This window comes from Pipra filicauda, unplaced genomic scaffold (assembly GCF_003945595.2).
Source record: "Pipra filicauda isolate LSUMZ 115617 unplaced genomic scaffold, ASM394559v2 scaffold282_size1924045_pilon, whole genome shotgun sequence".
NCBI classification, from domain to species: Eukaryota; Metazoa; Chordata; class Aves; order Passeriformes; family Pipridae; genus Pipra; species Pipra filicauda.
The window spans coordinates 1,402,120-1,421,565 of NW_024104401.1; the positions used below are offsets into that span (position 1 = coordinate 1,402,120).

Genomic DNA, 19,446 nt, shown 5'->3' on the forward strand with positions numbered 1-19,446 from the left:
AATAATTTCTTTGATAGGTGAAGCCAGTGCTTCAGAGAGTTGCTGGCAACGTGGCAAAGAGGCTGGAGAACCAGGGATAGGGGGTATTCTCTGGGAACTTGGAAGAAGCAAAGAGCCCAAGGATGGGTAACTTCCCCAAAGTGGTTGAGCAGGGAAGGTGGTGTGGGAAGTGCAGGTTTGGAGGCTGAGACCTGCAGGGCAGGTTTACTCACCTGCCTAATCTTAGGGCTCTTTTGTATTGTTTTTCAGGACTAGAGCTGTAAATGTATTGCTTCACAGGCCTCTACAGAGCATCACTTGTTTGGAATGGACTTACTGTGGAATAGCAGAGCTCCCCCAGGCAAATGGAGAGATTAGGTTGGACAGGGGTGGAATACAGGCACATATGTGGGAGAGGCCACAATCTGCTGCTCCCACCTTCGCTCCCGCTCGTTCCCAGGCCCCCTGCAACTGCAAACCTTGCAATACATAACAAATAAAACCATGATTTCCCAGGAGGACGAAGGTGAAAGGATAATTTGGGCATAGTGTTACCCCTCTGCAGCAGCTCTGAGTGCTGAGCCAATGATGGGAAGCATATGTATGGAACAAGAAAGATGGCACAGCTCCGGCTCTGGAATGTGCCCCCTTGGAGCAATTGTATTTTGACTTGGAATACTTGGAGGACTCCTGCAGCTGCACAGACTGCAGCCTTTAACTTATAGCTGTGCTTTAAACCAGCAGCTTCAGAATTGGTTGCTGGACTAGATGCTTTCCAGAAAAGTCTGTAGGAAAGAGCCAGTCACCCTGTGTGATGGAGAACACAAAGCAAGAGAGCAAACTTCCTTTCCAACCACCACTGACTCAGGAAGGCACTCTGAGAAGAGAGAGGGAACTGTTTGAACAGATTAAAGGGTCATGCAGTCTCCTGCTATTACATAAATGCTTCAGTAAATACTAAGCCAGCTCTTTTATGGTTCTACATTCTTTGCTCAAGTCACAGAATCATAGAATTGAGTTGGAAGGGACATCAAAGTTCATCTTGTTCTATGTCATGGGCAGGGACACCTTCCACTAGACCAGGTTGCTCAGAGCTCCATCCAGCCTGGCCTTGGACACTCCCAGGGATAGGGAAAGTCAAAGAAGATTGTATTTGGTACAAGATCTTATGGAGTTGGTACTATATTCCTATAGTTATTTTGTACAAGTAGAGCCTGAGAAGAACCAGTAAACTCCCTTATATGCTATTAAATGGCTTTTTATTCGGCCTAGGGTGGTCCTAAGGTTGCCTGATGCAGCACACAAACCATAATAGCTGGGCATGTTTAAAGTAAATTACTATAAATAATTAGAATTTCTGTTGTCTCTGCACAGGACTGAAATGCAGCACGACTTGAAAGGCCTGGACTCTGACCTGGGTAATAAAAACAACCTGCTGGATGGAGTCTGACTAATCTCCCCCGTGCTGAAATTCCCAGTAAAACTGAAACACATTGGCTCTGGAAGGAATGGATGTGACTCAGGTTTCAGGCAAGTTCTTGCTCTGCCCAAAGAAATGTTGTCTTCAAACCTTTTCAGCCTTAAGTCGAGATTCAATCCGAGTGTGGGACTGGGACAGACCAACTTCAACGTGAATTTTATGCTAGGAAGAGTTTACCTTGGTGCTCACCTGAGGTTGATGGGATAACCTGTTTCTGTCACCTGTGTTCTCCTCCTCCCTCAATTCCTCATCATTTCTGCTTAACACACATTTTCAGTGTAAGCCTGGAATTTTCTTTGCTAGATAATGGAAGCCTCCTGGGTGAGGAACTAACTTGAAATTCAGCTCTTCAGTAACTTGCCAACAGTGTGTTAAATAATCCTGTTGGTACACTGGAGCCACAGTGCCCTCAATCAGCCTTATATTCCATCAGACGTTCTGCTGCTGTGGTCCCCAAAGTCTGAAAAACCCACTGCCAGTGAAGCTGTATTTCAGAATTAAACATATCCCTCTTCTCTTGTGAGAGAGAATAACAGGCTGTCATCCACAGCCACATTTCCAGCCATAACTTGCATGCCTTCATGGCCACAGTCAAATCTGGCCCCTTGACAATAACGTGTTTTTTCTATATCACCTGAGCTTGCTGGCATAGACATTTAGGGACCTGTCTTTTGGCTTTGCCTTGGAAACACTTAATATTTTCTATCAGTCTTTGGTTCTAACTGTTCCTGTTTTTCAGTTGGTAACTCACAGGAGTTTTTTCCCCACTTACATGACTCTTTCATCCCTCCTCTTCTGATTCTGCCTCTCCAGCTCCTCATGACTTTCTGCTATGCTTTTGCTCTGCTTGTGTCAGTCCATGCCACGGTTCTTTTTTCCCCCACTTGCCTCCTTTATTCTTTACATTCTACAGAGCCAAGGCTGAAAATGTCTTTTCCACCTCCTCTTCTTGTTTCTCCAAAGAGATCCTTCAGTGGAGCAAGGGCTGTAGCTTGGGAGCCACTGCTCTGTGCTTCGTGTTCATTTTTATTCTTCTTACTTCTAAGCTTTTCCTTAGTCTTTCTCTTCCCAGAATATCCATTAAACACCTCTCCTCTGCCAGCCACCAGCTCTTCAGTGCTTCTCTGTCCTCCTACCAGTGGGACTCCTGATTCTTTTTTGTTCCTGTATCCCAGCAGATCTTCATTTGCTTTGCTTGTTGGAAATGGGGAAGTGGGAAAATTGGTTCTTCCACCTGCTCTGTATTAACTTGCAGGAGAAGATACCTCTCCCTGTCACACTGGAGTGAAATAATAGCTGGGCTGGGTCTCTTCCTCTTCCCCTTGGGATTCATTCCCTTCTTTCCTTCTCACTGATTAGGACTCTGCTGTGTGAGTTAAACCAGGAATAGATCAGATGGTAGAGCAGGCTCCCCTGGGCCAGCCCTAGTAGGCTTCTAGCTGGATTCCTGGAACAGAAACCAGCTCCGAGGTGAAAATCAGGCCCCAGTTATCAGTGTTAAACACCCCATTGGTCTGTTCCTGCCTTCATAAATCCTGTTTGCTGCATTAGGAAGGAATAAAGGAGACCAGCAGCCTGACATACCCCCTGAGCAGGGCACATAGCACAGCGCTGCCCAAAAAGAGCCCAGTCCTGCCCTTCAGACACAGAGCTGTATTATAACCAGCTGCTGGCAAGTGAGAGTCCCTGGATGGAAGTGATGCCTGTGTCTGTGGGAGTATCTATGACAACAAATAAACCTCATGTTTGGAAAGTGTCCTTGAGAATAGCAGTGGGGGGCTTGCTGAATTACGTCGGGAACACTTTGCCTTCTCAGACTTTTAATTCCTAAGTATTATAGGGATGGGTATGAGGTACTTTAGGAAAATGAACTAATTAGTTACCAGATTCTTTTCTTGTGTGCAAATAGGCCAGCTCATACTAATGCTATTTACTTCAGCTGATTCCAGACTTTTAGACATATAAAGGAATGAATATTTTTAGGAGCTTTAATTCTAAGCAGGAGGCTTAGCCTCAAGGTCTATAGACTGTGGGTATCTTGGGTCACTTGCAGCCACTTGAAGAAGGTAGAAAAGGGAATCCAACCTCAATTTGTTGTAAGGGTTAGTTTTGCTTCTGTAGTGGTAGAAATCAAAAAGTAGGAAGCAAGTGAAGGCAGGAATCACCCTACAGAGCAGTGCTCAGGATGGGCATGTCTGCAAGAATGGGAGGATACGGGTCAATATAAAATATCTGGGAAACTTTGTACCAAAAATGGGACTGAGAAAGCGCAGTCCTGGCAGCATTGTGGGGGAAGGAGGTGCAGGACCCCCTTCCTCTCATCTCTCTGTGCCTTGTCTCGGGCTGTGTCTCACGTGTGCTCAGGTATCTGCCTGCTCTCGTCCCTCTGGCATTCACCTTATCTTGGTGCTGCTCCTGCTCCAACAGCTGTGCCCTCTCTGCAGAGCCCTGACAGCACCAAACAGCTGCACTCATTTTCCACTTCTGGTTTTAGCACTTCCCCGGTGCTTCTGCCTCACACTGTCCATTACAAAGCTCTGTTTTTCAGCTGATCATATATTTGTCAAGCTATTAACCATTTGGACTGAAAGTTTAGGTGCTGACACTCAATTTACAATGTACAGGTCTGAAAATATTGGCTCCATTGATTCAGGTTTTTCCCAGATGGAGGATGGTTAAAGGCATAATTTTGGTTATGCTAAATAAATGTCTAACTAGAACCATCTTTCTGCTGACAAGATTTAGAACAAGGAGTTTCATCTTTCCCTTTGGTCAACTGCCTTTTGGAACAGAAATGTCTTTGCTATCCCTGTAAAAATCCTATTTCCACAGGCTGAGCTTTGGACAATCTGGTCTACAGTCACCACAGTGTTTAGAGCTTTGCAGGTGAAAACTACAGAGACAGAAACTGGGACAGAAACGGGGTGGGGAAAAGGTTAAGTCTTTCTGGGTAAAGTGATCGAGAAACAAGCAGGTTGAGGAGAAAAGTGGAGGAGAGCCTGGTCTGTAGAAGCACCATGCTCGTTATGGCTTTGTAATGTGTGGCTGTTGAGATCTGAACGAGCTTTCAACGTTGTTAATGCATAATTTATATGCAAATGTGGCAAGAGGTGTGCAATGCAAATCGTGCCTGATGAAGAGATGGATGTATGCTTACAAATGCCTGAAGTTCTGAGCACTCCTGCAAGAGATGCCTCATCACAGGCAGAAAGCCCAGAGTGCCATGTGACTGGAACAGTTTTCCCTGATTTTCCACTGCTTGGGGAACAAGACTATGTGCTTCTGCCTGGTTGTAGCACCCCTGGAAAAGCCCTGAAATTGATAAACTTGCTCAAAACCAAAAATGTCTTAATCTATGAATCCCCTTGGAAGTTGATGGGAGTCTGCTTAGAATGAGGACTGTTAAATAACATCAGGACCTGACTCTATTTTCAGTGACAAAGTCAGTAAGCAAAAACTCTCAGGGAAAGGCGAGATCAATCAGGGAAGATCCCTAATGACCTTGTGATTCAAGATATCTGAATGTCTATCTGGAGGGGAACGGCAGTGCTTGGAAAGCTGGTGGAGATGTGCTTATGTGCAGCATTGGTGCACTTGGTGATTAAATAATAGTTCATGAGGGTGACTTGTTATGTTGAAAACCCCTTGGGAAACTTGATTGGCACCTGTGATGTTTTAAGAATCTTCATTCCTTAAAAGTTTCAAACCTTTCATAGTTCAATGAGCAAAATCAAGGATCAGCAGCAGAGCCCTCTGCATGTGTTTTTAATCACTGCATAGAGGTGGCAATCATAAATTGAAGTGTCAGCTCAAGGAGCATTACAAGCCTGGAAAGACAACAGATCTTGGAGTTTGTGATGATTTAGAAAGCAGAACTAGTGATCTTATCAATGCCTCTCTGGAGGTGTGACACCGGGGTTCAACTGGTCTTACTGTCTCAGATACCTGCCACCGAGATTTATGGGTGTTTCACCAAGTATGAGAAATATATGGATCCAGGGGCTTCCGGCTGATCCCCCCAAAGCCATCCAGCCACCTCCATTAATGTCAGCACTCCCATAAATTTTTACTAGTAGGCAACTTCTGCCACTGCACAGAAGCTTCCAGAGGTGTCCCCTGCCTCCTGTAAATCCAGGAACACCCAATAAAGGAGATTAACTGCAGATGGACTTAATAACAGTTGTCCCTCCTTTGGAATTAGAGGGGTTCACACTTTTTAAAAGAGGCCAGTGTGGTGTTCCCATAAGCAGGAAAGGACTGATGGGGTTTTTTGTTCTTGTTTTGTTTTAAATGGCTTTCAAGTTAGATAGTTGATTCCAGTCAACGGGAAAACAGGTTGCAGAACTGCGGGCTCCGCTCTCTCCCATCATAAACAAACAATCCTCTTGTTTCTGATAACTTATTCTCCCTCTGTTCACAGAAACCTTGTGGGTTATTTGCTTTGGTGCCCCCCTCCAGTGAGCCAGATGCATTTGTATTCCATTCCCTTGCTCCCTCCAGCCCTGAAGATGTTTGCCAAAATTAGTCAATAGATAACTACTCAGTGGAAGCTTTAAGAATGTGTTAGGAAAGGCTTGAACATTATCCATTAATGTTTACAGCTCCTAATTATGTTAATTAATCAGTCTTAGAGCCCAAAGGCAAGATTTCAGTTCCCACAGATGTAGTTTAACTCAGCGCCGTGGCTGCTTGCAGAGAGGAGCTCAGCACGCTCTGCCTGCCAGAATATTTATGCAGGGCCCTGGACAGGTTTTGCTGTGTTGTTCCTGCTGGATTTTGGAATTAGCTTTGACTGACTGTCTACATGAGGCACAGTCCAACATCTGGGAGCAGGCTGAGCCGTGTTCAGGAAGACTGATGTTAAATGTGAGCCGTCCCTGCAGAACGGCCTTTTGGCAGGGGAGAAAGGCACTCACAGAGCACTTTGCACCAGCACTAATTGTTATGATACAGAGATTACTGCCTTGGCAAAACCTGGAGTTGTTAGTTCTGTCAGAAAAGAGGTGAAACTACTGATAGGAACCCCCCCCCAGACGTTGCCTCTTGTATTACTGTCTTTGTGCTTTTGCAGGAGGACCAAGTATTTGGGCAGTAGAGGCCACCCCAGCCTGTGCCATCCTCTTTCAGAGCTTCATTGCCACAATTCAGAGCTTGTCTTCGCTCTCCTGAGGAAAAGGAGAAGATTTAGATGATAGACACAATGCAGACTGGCTGCAGAGGGATTCAGAAGGAGAAGCTACTTGTTTTGTGCTATTCCCTGAACGATTTGGTGTGCTTAAGCTCTCAGTGCCCAAAGTACCAGATGGCAGGAGAAGATGTATTCAACTCCAGTGAACAGATAAGGACAGGAGAAAACTGTGGTGCAGATAGAGACCTCTTTCTAATGTAGAAATTATTAGAATTATCGTTATTTCTAAATTATTAAAAATAGTTTTAGCTCATTCTCATCTGGTGGAATTAGCAGACGACCACTAATTTATCCCCCCATATCCTGATTTTTATGTTGGGCTCACAGCTGCTGCTTCTGCCTGGAAACTTTTGCTCCCAAGTGGAAGGTCACATACAAGTGGTTTTTGAGTGTGTGACAATCCTTTGATGCTGACAGGGAAAACAAGTAATGGCAATATGGACCAAGGGAAAAGACAGTGGTTCATCACCTGCCTGTAAATGGCTCCTATAGGCAGCAGCTCCTGGCTGTGCTGAATATCAAGTACCACAAAGCAGAGGCACTTTTTGGTAGGTTCCTACAGCAGAAATGCCCTTGAAGGAGTGGCAGAGAAGGGAATAAATTTTCCAGAGTAACAGTATGGAAAGAGGACTGTGATCAAGGGGCCGGTGATGCCTCAGGTTGTCTGCCAAGGACCCCAGACTGGAGCTTGCTCTTTGAGAACTGTCTGCTGCAGTGGCTCATGGCACTAAAACTGGTCCTCCAGCAATTTTCCTATCAGCTGTTCCATATTTTCCATCAGCTGTTGCCATATTGTGTGGAGGCTGCAATCCAGGCTCCTTGGCTACTTGGAAAGCACATCTGGCAGGTTGAGGGCATGCGTCTGATGAGCCAGGTGGGACTGAAAAACAACAACACGGGTCTGGAGGGACTCAGAGGGACGATTCCTTGGAACCAGAGTGGAGGGGTCATGGGGAGGGAGTGCCTCTGCTTGTTACCACCTTGTCATCCCTCTCTGTCCTCTTGGCAAGGCTCTGGCTCTGATGGATTGCCTGGCAGCTTCCATGCACGCTGCCATTAACTCCATAAAGAGCAGTGTGTACAGAGTGTGAAATGTGATCCGGCCTCTGCCTCACACCAATGAATACGTTCCCTATTCCGCAGAATTTCAGTGCAAAACCTCTCTCTCTCCATTCATCTTCCTCCTGCCTCCTCCTTCCTCACACCCCCTGCTACCCAGGGAGTCCCATGAACGGGTGGATTGGCAGTAAACCCAGCTCAACAAAACAGCCTTGTGAAAAAAGGGAAATAAAACACGATCACTTCCTATTTCTTTCTCTTTTCCTCTGCATCAAAGGCCGGGCTGGCTGTCAGGAATGTTCAAAATGAATAAATAAAGCACAGGAACCCTCTGTTTCAAGAGGAGTCTCATTCCCTCACCACAAAACTTGGCTAGTTCTTTTTCTGACAGGACTGGAGTCAGCAGGCAGAGCAAGAAGATCATTCAGAGCTAATCAGTAAAGTGTAAACCTATTATGAGAACACATTTACCCCTCGTCGCCTCCTTCCTCCCAAAAAGCAATCCCCAAATCCGTGGGAATAACACATAAGGAGTGTGAAGTGCTATTACTGAGATCCCCTGTTAGGAGGTCAGCCCTGCCACTGATGAAATGCTCCCCCGAGCTCCGAGCGGGGCCGCAGAAATCCTCCAAGACGTTCCCGGCGCAATTTGCTGCAGCTCGAGGGCACGAGGCACGTCCCAGCAGAGCCCGTGCATGAGGCTCTCCCCTGTGAGCCCGGGGGCCATCTCTGGTAATAAAAACCTCATCTTGAGTTCTCGTCCTTTGTATTGATTTCTGCCCGAGAAGACTTGTCCCAGACAAAGGTACTGTTATATTCTCTGTGTAATAAAGGGATCCTTCTCGCCTTTTTTTCCCCACCCCTTTTTTAATTCATTTTAGGGATGACTCCAAGAAGACTCGTAATTTGGGAACTGTTTTTATGCACAGTGGGTAAAGAGTGGAGAAGGCAATTTCACACCCTAAATGTGAAATTAGAGAAAAATGGGTTTGGTTTGGAATGGTGCAGGAAATTGAAGCTAAAACCCCAGCTATGCAATAGTTATATCTTAATATGAAACTCTGTTATTAATGTAATGGATGAAATCTGTGGGAGCCAAGTGATTAAAATCCAGACTCAGATGTGTATAATCATAGTAACTGTTAATTCTGGAACATTTGTAGTCCTTCTAATACCAACCATAGCTTGAAAAAATAAATAAAAAAAAAAAGGGAGGCCTGTAGGTATAATGCAGGATGCTTTTAAAAAAGCTTTCAAAACAGTATCTTTTCTTTCTAGCATGGTTGGACAAGGCCACATGGAAACCTAGAAAGCTTTTTGTGAATAATTTGCAAGCCAAATAAGAGCAGCTCCACAGAAGCCAACCCAGATAAACAGAACGATGGATGGTAAGGCTGCAAAATGCAGGGTTATATTGAAATTATTTTGTCTTCCCCGCAGTAGGATTGATACAAGCAACAGGAACAATTTCATTTAATCTATTCCTTTGGGGTTTGCTTTCTTTTGTTTTTCTAGAACTTCTCTTCATAAGAAGCTGGTTTTGGTCTTGAAATGACTGAAGCTGTTCCCTTGTGCAAAGAAAGAGGTAAATATTTACCACAGTTCTTACAGGTTAAGAAATTTAACATGTGCTCATTGCTTTTGCAATCTAAGAGTAGCTGTGCTGAAATACAATACCTGCTAATTGTATTTTTCTATCACATTCTTTTCTGAGTGAAGGATAAAATATGGAAGTTTGGGTTTATTTTCTCAGTATGCACAGCAAAATTTATTCAAAAGAATCTTTGTTCGCCTTTATTTCTTTAATAGAATATGGAAAACGGGAAACTCTGTCAAAAACTGTAGTTAAAGAATTATTTATAAGCTACATTTAGCTGTTGATCTCGTAGACAGACTTAGGGGAGAGCCAAAATATATCCTGACAGATAATAATTATTATAAACTTGGACACTTCAGACCTGTCCCACTGTTGAGCAGGACACGATTCCTGCTGGTTGTGCAGCACCTCTGGCATTTCCACCCAGACAGTTTGGCTCTGCAGGACACACACGCTCCCCTTGGTGAGAAATTTGCTGATTTTTTTGGTTTTTTTTAAAAACCTATTTTGGATGCCAGTGGGTGTGTCTGTGGGGAGATGATTTTGGTCACTTAGAGGCCTCCTGTGAAGAGCAGGGCAGCAGACAGCTCCTCTGATTCCTCGCAGCTCCATAAATCACTGCATCACTCAGCCAGATTGGAATGAGCTGAAATACTGGGTGATGTCCAGCCTGTGCTGAAGCTGATGGCAGCTCTCCCACTGGCTTCACTGGGGGCAGAATTTCATCTGCCATGCTACTAAATCACCAGAATAGCTTTTATCAATGAGAGCTGTCTAGTCTTGGCTGGAACATTCCTGTCACTGATTTTTAGGGATCATGATGGACAGTTAATATGAAAGAGAGTTAACGGGGAGTACAATGGGACTTGGAACAACCTAGTCTAGTGGAAGGTGCTCCTGCCTGTGGCAGGGGGTTGGAATGAGATGGTCTTTAAGGTCCCTTCCAACCTAAACCATCCTGTGACTCTATGATCAGACACACTGCTCTGACTGCAACAGGCTTGTCACTGCCCCTCTGCCATCAGCGATGACCCCGCTCTCAGACGTACCACAGACCTGCACATCTTCTCCATTTTCTATCAAAATGGTCTGATTAAATGCTTAAAACCGCTTTTTGGTTGATTTTTTTCAAAATATGAGGTTGTTTTGGATGGGTGGGTTATTGTCCAAGGTTGGAGGGGAGCTGTTTTCTCAGCCTGTCTCAGCTGCAGCAGAACATGTCTGGCTAAAGGCTTACCCATAAGCACTCTTGTAGAATGTGTGGGTATATCTTTGTCCTATTTCACATCATCCCTTGCTCAGGAAAAACACACCCATAAAGCTCTCCAAGATCAGTTAATATGATGCTTATATTTAAACATCTGCTTTAATCTTTGTTAATTTTCAGGGCTAGATGAGATTCAAGACTACTGAACCTGATGAGATGGACCAGATAACTCAAAGGTTAGCTAAAGAACACCTTATAAGTTGTATAATCACGTATTTATATGCTGGGATACTGCCTATGTCTGCCTCTAGCCTTGAAGTCTCTCCTGAAGTTGGGCCCCTGGGCACACCTGGGATATAAATGTAGCGAGGAGGCCCCATTTCACTTGTAAGGGCTGCTAAAAGAAAGCTCAGCATTTACACTCCCCCTTCCACCTTCAGAGTATTCCGTAGGTACGTGAGGCTGAGGACTCACACACTTCAGGCAGCGAGGGTTTTGATGAACTGCTCTCTCAGCCACCCCTCTCCACCTCCCTCGGTTGAACGATGGCTTTGGCTTCCTCCAAATGATCCTCTGGACGGCTTAGGCTCTTGGTTGGCTCTGCTGTTAAGTGATTTAACTTTTAATAATGTCTCATAACTGTCTTAAAAGAGGTTTATGGCTCAGCCTTATTCTCTAATCTCCTACAGAAACATTGTTATTGGTTCACACTATTTCAGTTAGTTCTCCTCAAGCTCTAGAGCGAAGTTAATTGGACACGACTGACCTACGTTAGGGAATGACTATTAGGTGAGTAATATTAAGCAAAGAGAATAAGATCTTTCTGTACCTCAGAACATGCTGGGAGCTGTGGGGAACAGCAGGAAATAGCAACTCAAGAAGAGCAGGGTTGATTTAGGGAATGGGGAAGTGCTCTGCAATAACTGAAGTTTGTAAAACCAGCAGCTCTTTTAGAAAGAGAGTAAAAAAAATACACTGGAGCCTTGAGTGTCTATAAGAGGCAAAAGTACAAGAAAGAAGAGGAATACATTGTGGCGGACCTGTGAGGGTGCTATTTTTGATCACTTTTTTAATCAAACACTGCATTATAGCACAGCTATCCAAACCCGATTAAAGGACTCAAGGAATAAACGGAGCAGGATTTCATCAGAATGCATTTGTGTTTCCAACTGGAAACTGCATGCTGGAGGCAAGTCCAGCACACTGAAAAAACACTGAGTGATTAATGGGTGTGACACTAGTCCACAAGACAAATATGAGCCCTCTAACATCACTGAGCAGCTCAAGACACAAAAAACACTTTGCAGAGCAGACAAAACCTTGCTACTAAATCCTGGAAGTTTAAGGTGCTGCTTCCCAATTTACTTTTACATACTAATCCATCCGATGAGGTAAATCCTGGGAAAAAATCAGCTATATTGTAAAACCAGCCTATATTCCTTAGTAAAAGACTTTACAGTGTGACCATATGAAAACTGCCAGTCTCAAAACTTCGTTGGCTAAAGCCTGAGAGAAGTACAGGTGTCAGCACTCGGCTTAAAGACGTGTAAGTATGTGCTTAACTCTACTGAGACGTGAAGTTTCACTGAGATCAGCAGCACTGCTTAAGTAAAGTTACATTTGGAGGAGTGTCTCGAAGGTCAGGCCTCAAGTACAAAACTACTTCAGATTCATGTGGGCTGCTGGATAATGCCAGCAGCAGGCACCTGGAGTGCAGTGCCAGTGACGTGATGAGATTTGCTATGGCAAATAATTACGCTTCTATCTCATGGAAGAGTGAGTTCTCTCTCTTAAACCTTAGGTATTCAGACAGGGAAGAAAGTCAGTGTTCCTAAAGTTTAGAGTGTGCTTCCTATAATTACGAAGGCTTGAGCCCGAGGTAATACGCAAACTGAAGGTGTCCCCACTTTAATGTCTGTGGAGCTGATGCACAGCCAGGCGTTCAGGGTGCACCTCTGATCCCTGCCAGGAGTGATGTCCTGGTCTGGTCTCCCCAGTCTGGAGTCCTGCAGCTCAGGGTCCTGGCTCTGCAGCTGGGGTAGAACCAGCTCCTCAGCTGGGACTGGGATCACTGCCTCGAGATGGATTTTGCAGCTTGTAGGAACTGCAAAATCAGGCAGTGGACTTATTTAGATAAGTGTTTGTCTCTGCTCACCGACACTCCGTGAAGCACTGGCTGAGCTGATCCTGGAGTGTTTCCTTGATGTGGAGCCCCTCTGTTTCTCTCAACTTGTCCTTGAAGGATACTTCATCCTGTCTCTCCTGGACATCACCTTGCAGGGCCTTTCCTTTCCCAGCAAACTTCTGAAAACTACTGGCTGCCTCTAAGTGAGGAGGGAGAGTCTGAAAACAACAAGAGGAGAAAATAAAAGGTACGAATTAAAATAAACTTAATATTTACTGGAATGCCAGGCTGACAGTGAATCTAAGCTTAAGCCTTAATTTTCTTGCAGGAAGCCAGGAAAAAAAGGCCCTGTGCTCATAAAAGGTGCCTGGATGCACACAATGCTCTATTGTTGGTGTTTCAGCATTAATTAACAGCATTGCAATGCACAAAAACAACCCTTCCAGCGTGGGATCCCGGGATCTCAGTGAGACAGGTGAGAAAGCTGCTGTTCTGCAAATGCCAGCTTTATCCATGTCAGAAGGGTGCCAGAGAGGTTTTTTAATTGAATTTTCAAATATTTGGACTTCCCATTGGTATTTTTTAATTAGCCAGTATTGTTTTTAATTTAGTCACTGCAATTTTTATATGCATTGCTTGGTCAGTGGTTTCCTGGTATTTTGTTGCAGCTGGTTGATTTCCTTTAGGAAATCAACTTCCCTTGAGGAACAACAACAACAAAAAAGGAATAAACAACCCCCCAAATGCTGTAATAAAAACCACAGCTCCCCAAGTTTCCCATGATTTGATAACCTTGGCAAGAAGGGCTTCTAAGCCAGTTGCAAGTCTTAGAATGATTTCTGCCTTGTGATTGATTTTACACATGTAGATTGAGGGAGAAAAATGAAAGTCTTTCTGGTATTCAAATACAGAAGCATGAAAAATGCCATCTGTGTGGGTGGGCTGAAACTTTGCATTTTTTAGCTTTTAAAGGTTGATAAAGTTAAGATGTTTCTAGTGTTCTACGAGCTGTTAGCACCTTGTAAGTGTAGAGAAAAATCCATTTTAAAAGTGAAGTTGTAAACTACCTTTGTGGTTTCTTTTTTAATTCTAGAACAAATTATTTTCCACATACTTGGGAATTACTAATCATATTGCCTGATAGTGTATGGCAAATTTAAGAAGGGAAAAGAGGAGAAAATAGGACAGTTTGGTTTTGTAGTATGTTTTTTTACTCCTCAAAGTTAGTGACTGACGTATAGATGGCAGCAGATGTGAACGTAAGCTCTTGGTTTGCATGGCAAAAAAAGTACATAATTCTGCTCTGGCCTTTCAACTTCAGAGCATATAGAAATTGTCCTTAATGGGCACATCTCAGACTAATTTAGTAATGCGTTCTCTTTGCTCTGGTGATGTATTTCCTGGTGTGCTCCATGTCCTAATTGCAGAAGTCTCCCACAAAGACAAAAAAAGCTCTCTTAAAGGTTTGGCCAGCTTATATTTATATAAGATCTGTTATTTGGTGTTTTTCCATGCTTCGACCAGGTTCCAAAAATCACTAACAAGTGCCAAGCAAATTTGGTTTGGGCAGGTCCCCCCTGGGATCACACACCATCCAAAGCAAGCGCAGAGGCCCCATTCAGGAAAGCAATTTACTGCCTTCCCTGCATCTGTGATGTGTGACTCGCACTCTGCTGAAGGAATTGGTCAAGGCCACCACTGAGAAAATATTCAGGAGGAAATAAGAGCAGCAGTGTGGTTTTGAAAGGTGGCTGCACATGTTCTCTCCCTCAACATGTGATCCAAAATGTCACCTTTCACCCTGAGATGTTGCCTTTGCTCAATTCTCAGTTTCCATGGAAGTCGAGTGTTTCCAGTCTTCGCCCTCACTAGCACCTATTTACAAGTACAGCACTAAGTGTTAACACTGTTTATTTGTATTTCACCACTGTCTGCCTCACTGGTATTAAATGAAGCCTAGGATGTGACGCTGCTTTCTCAGGGCTCATTTGGAAAGCAGAGGAGCACCCACGAGGCCTGTTTTCCAGTCTGAGATCCAGGAACAAGATCCCTCGGGTGCTTTCCCGCTGAGCTATTTGTCTCCCTGCAGCAATCCTCACAGGACTGCTTTCCTGAGGAATTCCCACCAGAGAGGCATGGAGATATCTCCAGCTTTAGGGAGGCTGATCCACAGCTGTTGGAGAAAGACAGGCCCCTCTACAGCTCACATCCAAAGGTTTAAGGGCAAAATGTCAGGAGATGGGGCACCAAGTGAACAACTTGTTGGTGCTGGGAAGGCTCAGCTCCCCCTCCACCTGAACTGCTGGATGTGTGGTCCCTCACTTCTCCTGCACAGGCTCTGGCACTCACCTGACCCTGCAGTGAACCGATTCTAAGTGGAAAATAATCCCTTTTGTCTTTTCTTCTGCTCAGGTTACTTGTCCCCTGGTATAAGGAGGTGACTCAGCCAGCCAAGGAGCAGCTGAGGGCCAGCACCACAGCAAGGGAAGCGATGGACAAGGGACCAGACCAACATGGAGAAGCAGCAGCAGCAGAGACAGGAGGGTCCTCCTTGCCATCCAGGACCTTCCCTCCACTCAGCTCCCCACTGCATCCTGTGGGAGCCTTGGAAGATCAGCTCCTGCCACTGAGGATTTATTCAGCCTTTCATCAGTCCCAAAGGCAGACGAGGTAAGAGCTGTTTGAACTGGCAAGAACGTGCCGATGTGAGTAAGCTCAGGAGCAGGAAACTCTTATCTTAAGTGAATTAATACAGACCATATCAACACCTGAGTCCAGAGTCATGAAGCTGCTGTGGGCACAATCCAGGTAGCTCTAAACCAGCTGGCTCAGATGCTGATAACAGCAAGGCCACAGAATATGTTCTGGTTGGCAAAATCCAGCCAATCCCCGAGTAAATATTTGTGCAGCTACCTGTACTGAGCACCATTCAGTTATCAGTCCATCTGCTGATAGGTGTGGAGAGCTGCACTCGGAGCCCTGAGGCTGAAGTACAGACATAACCTGGTAGAGAAGCTTGTGAAAAGAAGCTCTGCTCTACTTACCCCTTGCAATTTTTTAAATTTTCTTTTCCAAAGACTGCTTTACTACAAGAAAAAATAAAAAGGAAGTAAGAGCTACTTCTACCAGTAAGTAAGACTCCAGCCACCCACCTTCAGTGTTTCACTGAAGGGAGGGATAAAGGAGAACAGGGATAGTTGATAAAACTGTATTTTCCTTTGGCTGTCTGTTTTTCCCAATCCTACCGGTTTCTCATTTGGCACTGACACGCTCCAGTGGGTGAGGGGAGCATGGAATGAGGAGCACAGCTGGCTGGGATGGATGAGCCCTGAGGGACTGGGGGCTGCCTGATGTGGAGCATGCACAGTGCACCCTGGTTATGAGTGAAGACCAGGAGGCCAACACGTGTCAGGAACACAAGGCTGGCTCCTGTTCTGGGGGAGCAGGAGGAGGCAAGCCCTGAAGGGCAGTGAGGACATCATGCCATGGTTATTTGATGTTGTTTTTTTTTTTTTTTTAAGCTAAACATCACAGGTGAACGTACAGCTGACCTGACTTTTTATTCTGCTACTTTGAAATCAATGCACTTGGGTCAACAAAAAAAGGCACTTGAAGAAAACAAGGATGAGGAAATGTTAAAACAACTTCTGTGTACTTAGTCTCAATTTCACTTGTTAGTCCATCTTAAAAACTACTTCCTTGGACTATAAGAACTGATCCAAGTGTACTTAAGAACAAGGAAAGGAATCAACTGGTAAAGTAGGGAGGGAATAATAAGAAGACGTAGATAAAAGTAAGTGTGGAAGTGAATTTAGCAACAGAACCTAAAAATAGACACTTGAGCAGCAGGAGCTGCTGAAGAGATATAACAAGATGTCCAAATGGTAGAATTGTTTTAACTGTCAGTGCTCCACCAATTGTGAAGTATTTTCAGAGAAAATGATTTTCTTTTGTTGAGTAAAAGACAAATTGAGGAAAGAAAACAGAGTCTTCAGGCACCTAATGATGATATGGAATGTTTTAGACTCTTAAAACATTTGAAAAAAAAGAAAAAAACCCTATGGAATAGCATAAGATACCTTCCTGCTTTGCAACTGAAGAAAACCACTGTTAAACTTGTATTATTTTGTCCCCAGTGTTCTTGTTCTAATCCTAAAAGTATATCTCATCCCAAACCTCAGTGGCCTCAGAGTTTAACATATTCCTAACCCTGCCTCAGTGATGAGGAGACAGCTGCATGATCTGGGACCTCGTGTCCATCTTCAAGCCTTCAAAAGGAGACAGAGTCCCTGGGACAGCCCTGGTGGAGGTTCTGCTCTCTTGTCAGGGAGCAGAATTTGGAAGAAAATATATCTGAAAAGGCTTTGGCTATCTGAGGATGCAAGAGAGAACAGGAAGTGAAAGGGCAGGAGGGATGGACGGTGTGGCAGGATGGATTCCAACAATGCTTCCCTGCTGACCAGTCTGTGACCTGGGCCTTGCAGTGTCACAGAACAGCTTTCCATGTGCCCCACATGCCTGTTCTGGAGCTCTGAGGAGCTATAGGAGACAGCATGGTGAATGCTGCTTCCACAGCCCTCTATGCTTAATGTGCATGTTAAGACAAAAGCCAATTTATTTCAAACATCACTTCCCTCGGCGCCTCTAATGTTCCTGCTTCTGAATCAAAGGGAGGCATTCTCCAGTAAGATGCTAATAAATAGCTTTTCCTTGGGGGAAGAAGCATTTTCCCATCTTTAAGAAATTTCTTTGGCCATGTGAAATTCAAATTTGTTAACTTGCCCTACAAACAGCAACTCATTTAGAAACAAATTACAAATATTAGATGGAGACAGTGAACTTGATAATGCAATGATGCCACATCAGTTGTAGAATAATGCATCTTAATGAAGGCTTCCCATGTGAATAAACCATTATATTTACAAGCTTTTCACAGTTAATGACCCAGAACTGGATAACGAAACTCACATTTTTAGTGTGGTCCTCTGTCAGCAAAAGTATACATATTAATAATTGATGTTGCTGTAAAAATAGGACATAATAGGAAGATTCCTGAGTTTGTGGGAAAATAGGACTACATGGTCCATTAACTTAAAAGGCTTATCTAATGTTTGATGGGCTTTGTCTTTAAAACCCTTGTTTAAATTAATAAGGCAAAATGGACATTTGTCTAAAAAAGAATTTTATTCCAACTCATCAGTCACAAGTATGCTGATGAGATTCTTCTGTTCTTTACTCATCTCTCCTTATTCTCCCCAAAGAGGATCTGGGTTTTAGGGAAGTGGAAGACCCACCAGTAGAAGGAAGGAAGATGTTCCCTACAGCTCCCAGGTAAACCAGTGTGATGGAGGGCCATGATGAGGGGACTGGAGCACCTCCCCTATGGAGACAGGCTGAGAGAGTTGGGGCTGCTCAGCCTGGAGAAGAGAAGGTTGTGTGGAGACCTCAGAGCACCTTCCAGTGTCTGAAGGGGCTACAGGGAAGCTGGAGAAGGGCTCTGCATCAGGAACTGGAGTGACAAGAATGAGTTCAAACTGAAGCAGGGTGGATTTAGATCAGATAAACAGAAGAAATCCTCCCCTGTCAGGGTGGGGGGGCCCTGGCACAGGCTGCCCAGAGAAGCTGTGGCTGCCCCATCCCTGGAAGTGTCCAAGGCCAGGCTGGATAGGGCTTGCAGCAACCTGGGCTAGTGGAAGGTGTCCCTGCCCATGGCAGGGGGTGGCACTGGATGAGTTTTAAGGTCCCTTCCCACCAAACCATTCTGGGATTCTACAAAATTCCGTGTCCGTTTTCCCTTTTCGACTCAGGACCCCAATCATTTTCCTGGCCTGAAGAACCTCCTTTGTGCTGAGTCAGCTGCCCCCTCCCTCCCAGCCAGTTTATTGTTCATTATAAAGCACTTAGAGGTGTGCAGGCTGGCTGAGCACGCTCAGGGCTACCCTGGCACAGGGAGGAGGCCCCACGCTGTGGAACTAACTGCTCCTCAATTGTCCCATTACGCTTACCAGGGAGACAGTCTTCATGTCAGGGAAATAAATACATTTCATTTGCCTCTGCATTTTAAGGCTAACGCTCACATTATGCCTGAAAGGTAGATTTATTGCAGCTCTTATTGCTGGGTAGTTAATTTAGGACAGCTTTTTTTCGTAGACCTGGAACAGCAGAGCTGAAACACATGCTCCCTGCTTTTATGGGACGTCAGGAAATGTTCTGCCACAGCCAGTCCTGGCCATAATTGTAAGATTTCAGAAAATGTACTGGTTGTGTAGCATTTTGCTGTAGATTGCTGATTTTTGGTGCTAGTATAGTTTGCTTCTCTTGAGTAAAAACTTCATTTCCCAAGCGAAGTATTTTTAAAGTAGTTTTAATAGTCACTTATTTTCATCAGTAGTAAAAGTGAGATTTATTTTTTTTTTAATATATTTGGACTACACAGGCAAGTAACTCCTTAGTAGTAGACTAAAAGAATTTACTACCAAAGTAACCAGGGGCTGTCCTTGACTTATAACTGTTAGTTTCTAGTGGAAGGTGTCCTTGTCCATGGCAGGGGAGTGGAACAAGGTGGGCTTTAAGATCCCTTTCAACCCAAACCATCCTGTGATTTCATGATATGATTCTACTGAATTTTAAACTGTGATCCAAACTACATTTAAAAGTTTGATGTAGGATTTAGTTGTGTTCTTGCTTCGTTATTTCCCCAGTGTAATTTGCCTGGCTGAGGGAAGAATGTGTTTTGAAGAGGTCTCTTGTCTCGTGAATCACAGAACGGTTTGGGTTGGAAGCACCTTAAAGCTCATCTCGTTCCAACCCC

At 44.4% G+C, this 19,446-nt stretch overlaps 1 protein-coding gene across 2 annotated transcripts in view; it reads right to left on the minus strand.

The window, feature by feature from the left end:
• Positions 1-19,446, minus strand: part of IQCA1 (IQ motif containing with AAA domain 1) — a 106,373-nt gene that overhangs the window by 63,724 nt on the left and 23,203 nt on the right. For both annotated transcript variants that reach the window (XM_027735146.2, XM_027735145.2), the window contains exon 6: positions 12,666-12,853. In XM_027735146.2, coding sequence (XP_027590947.2) covers positions 12,666-12,853 — 188 coding nt within the window. The remainder of the gene's footprint in view (positions 1-12,665; positions 12,854-19,446) is intronic.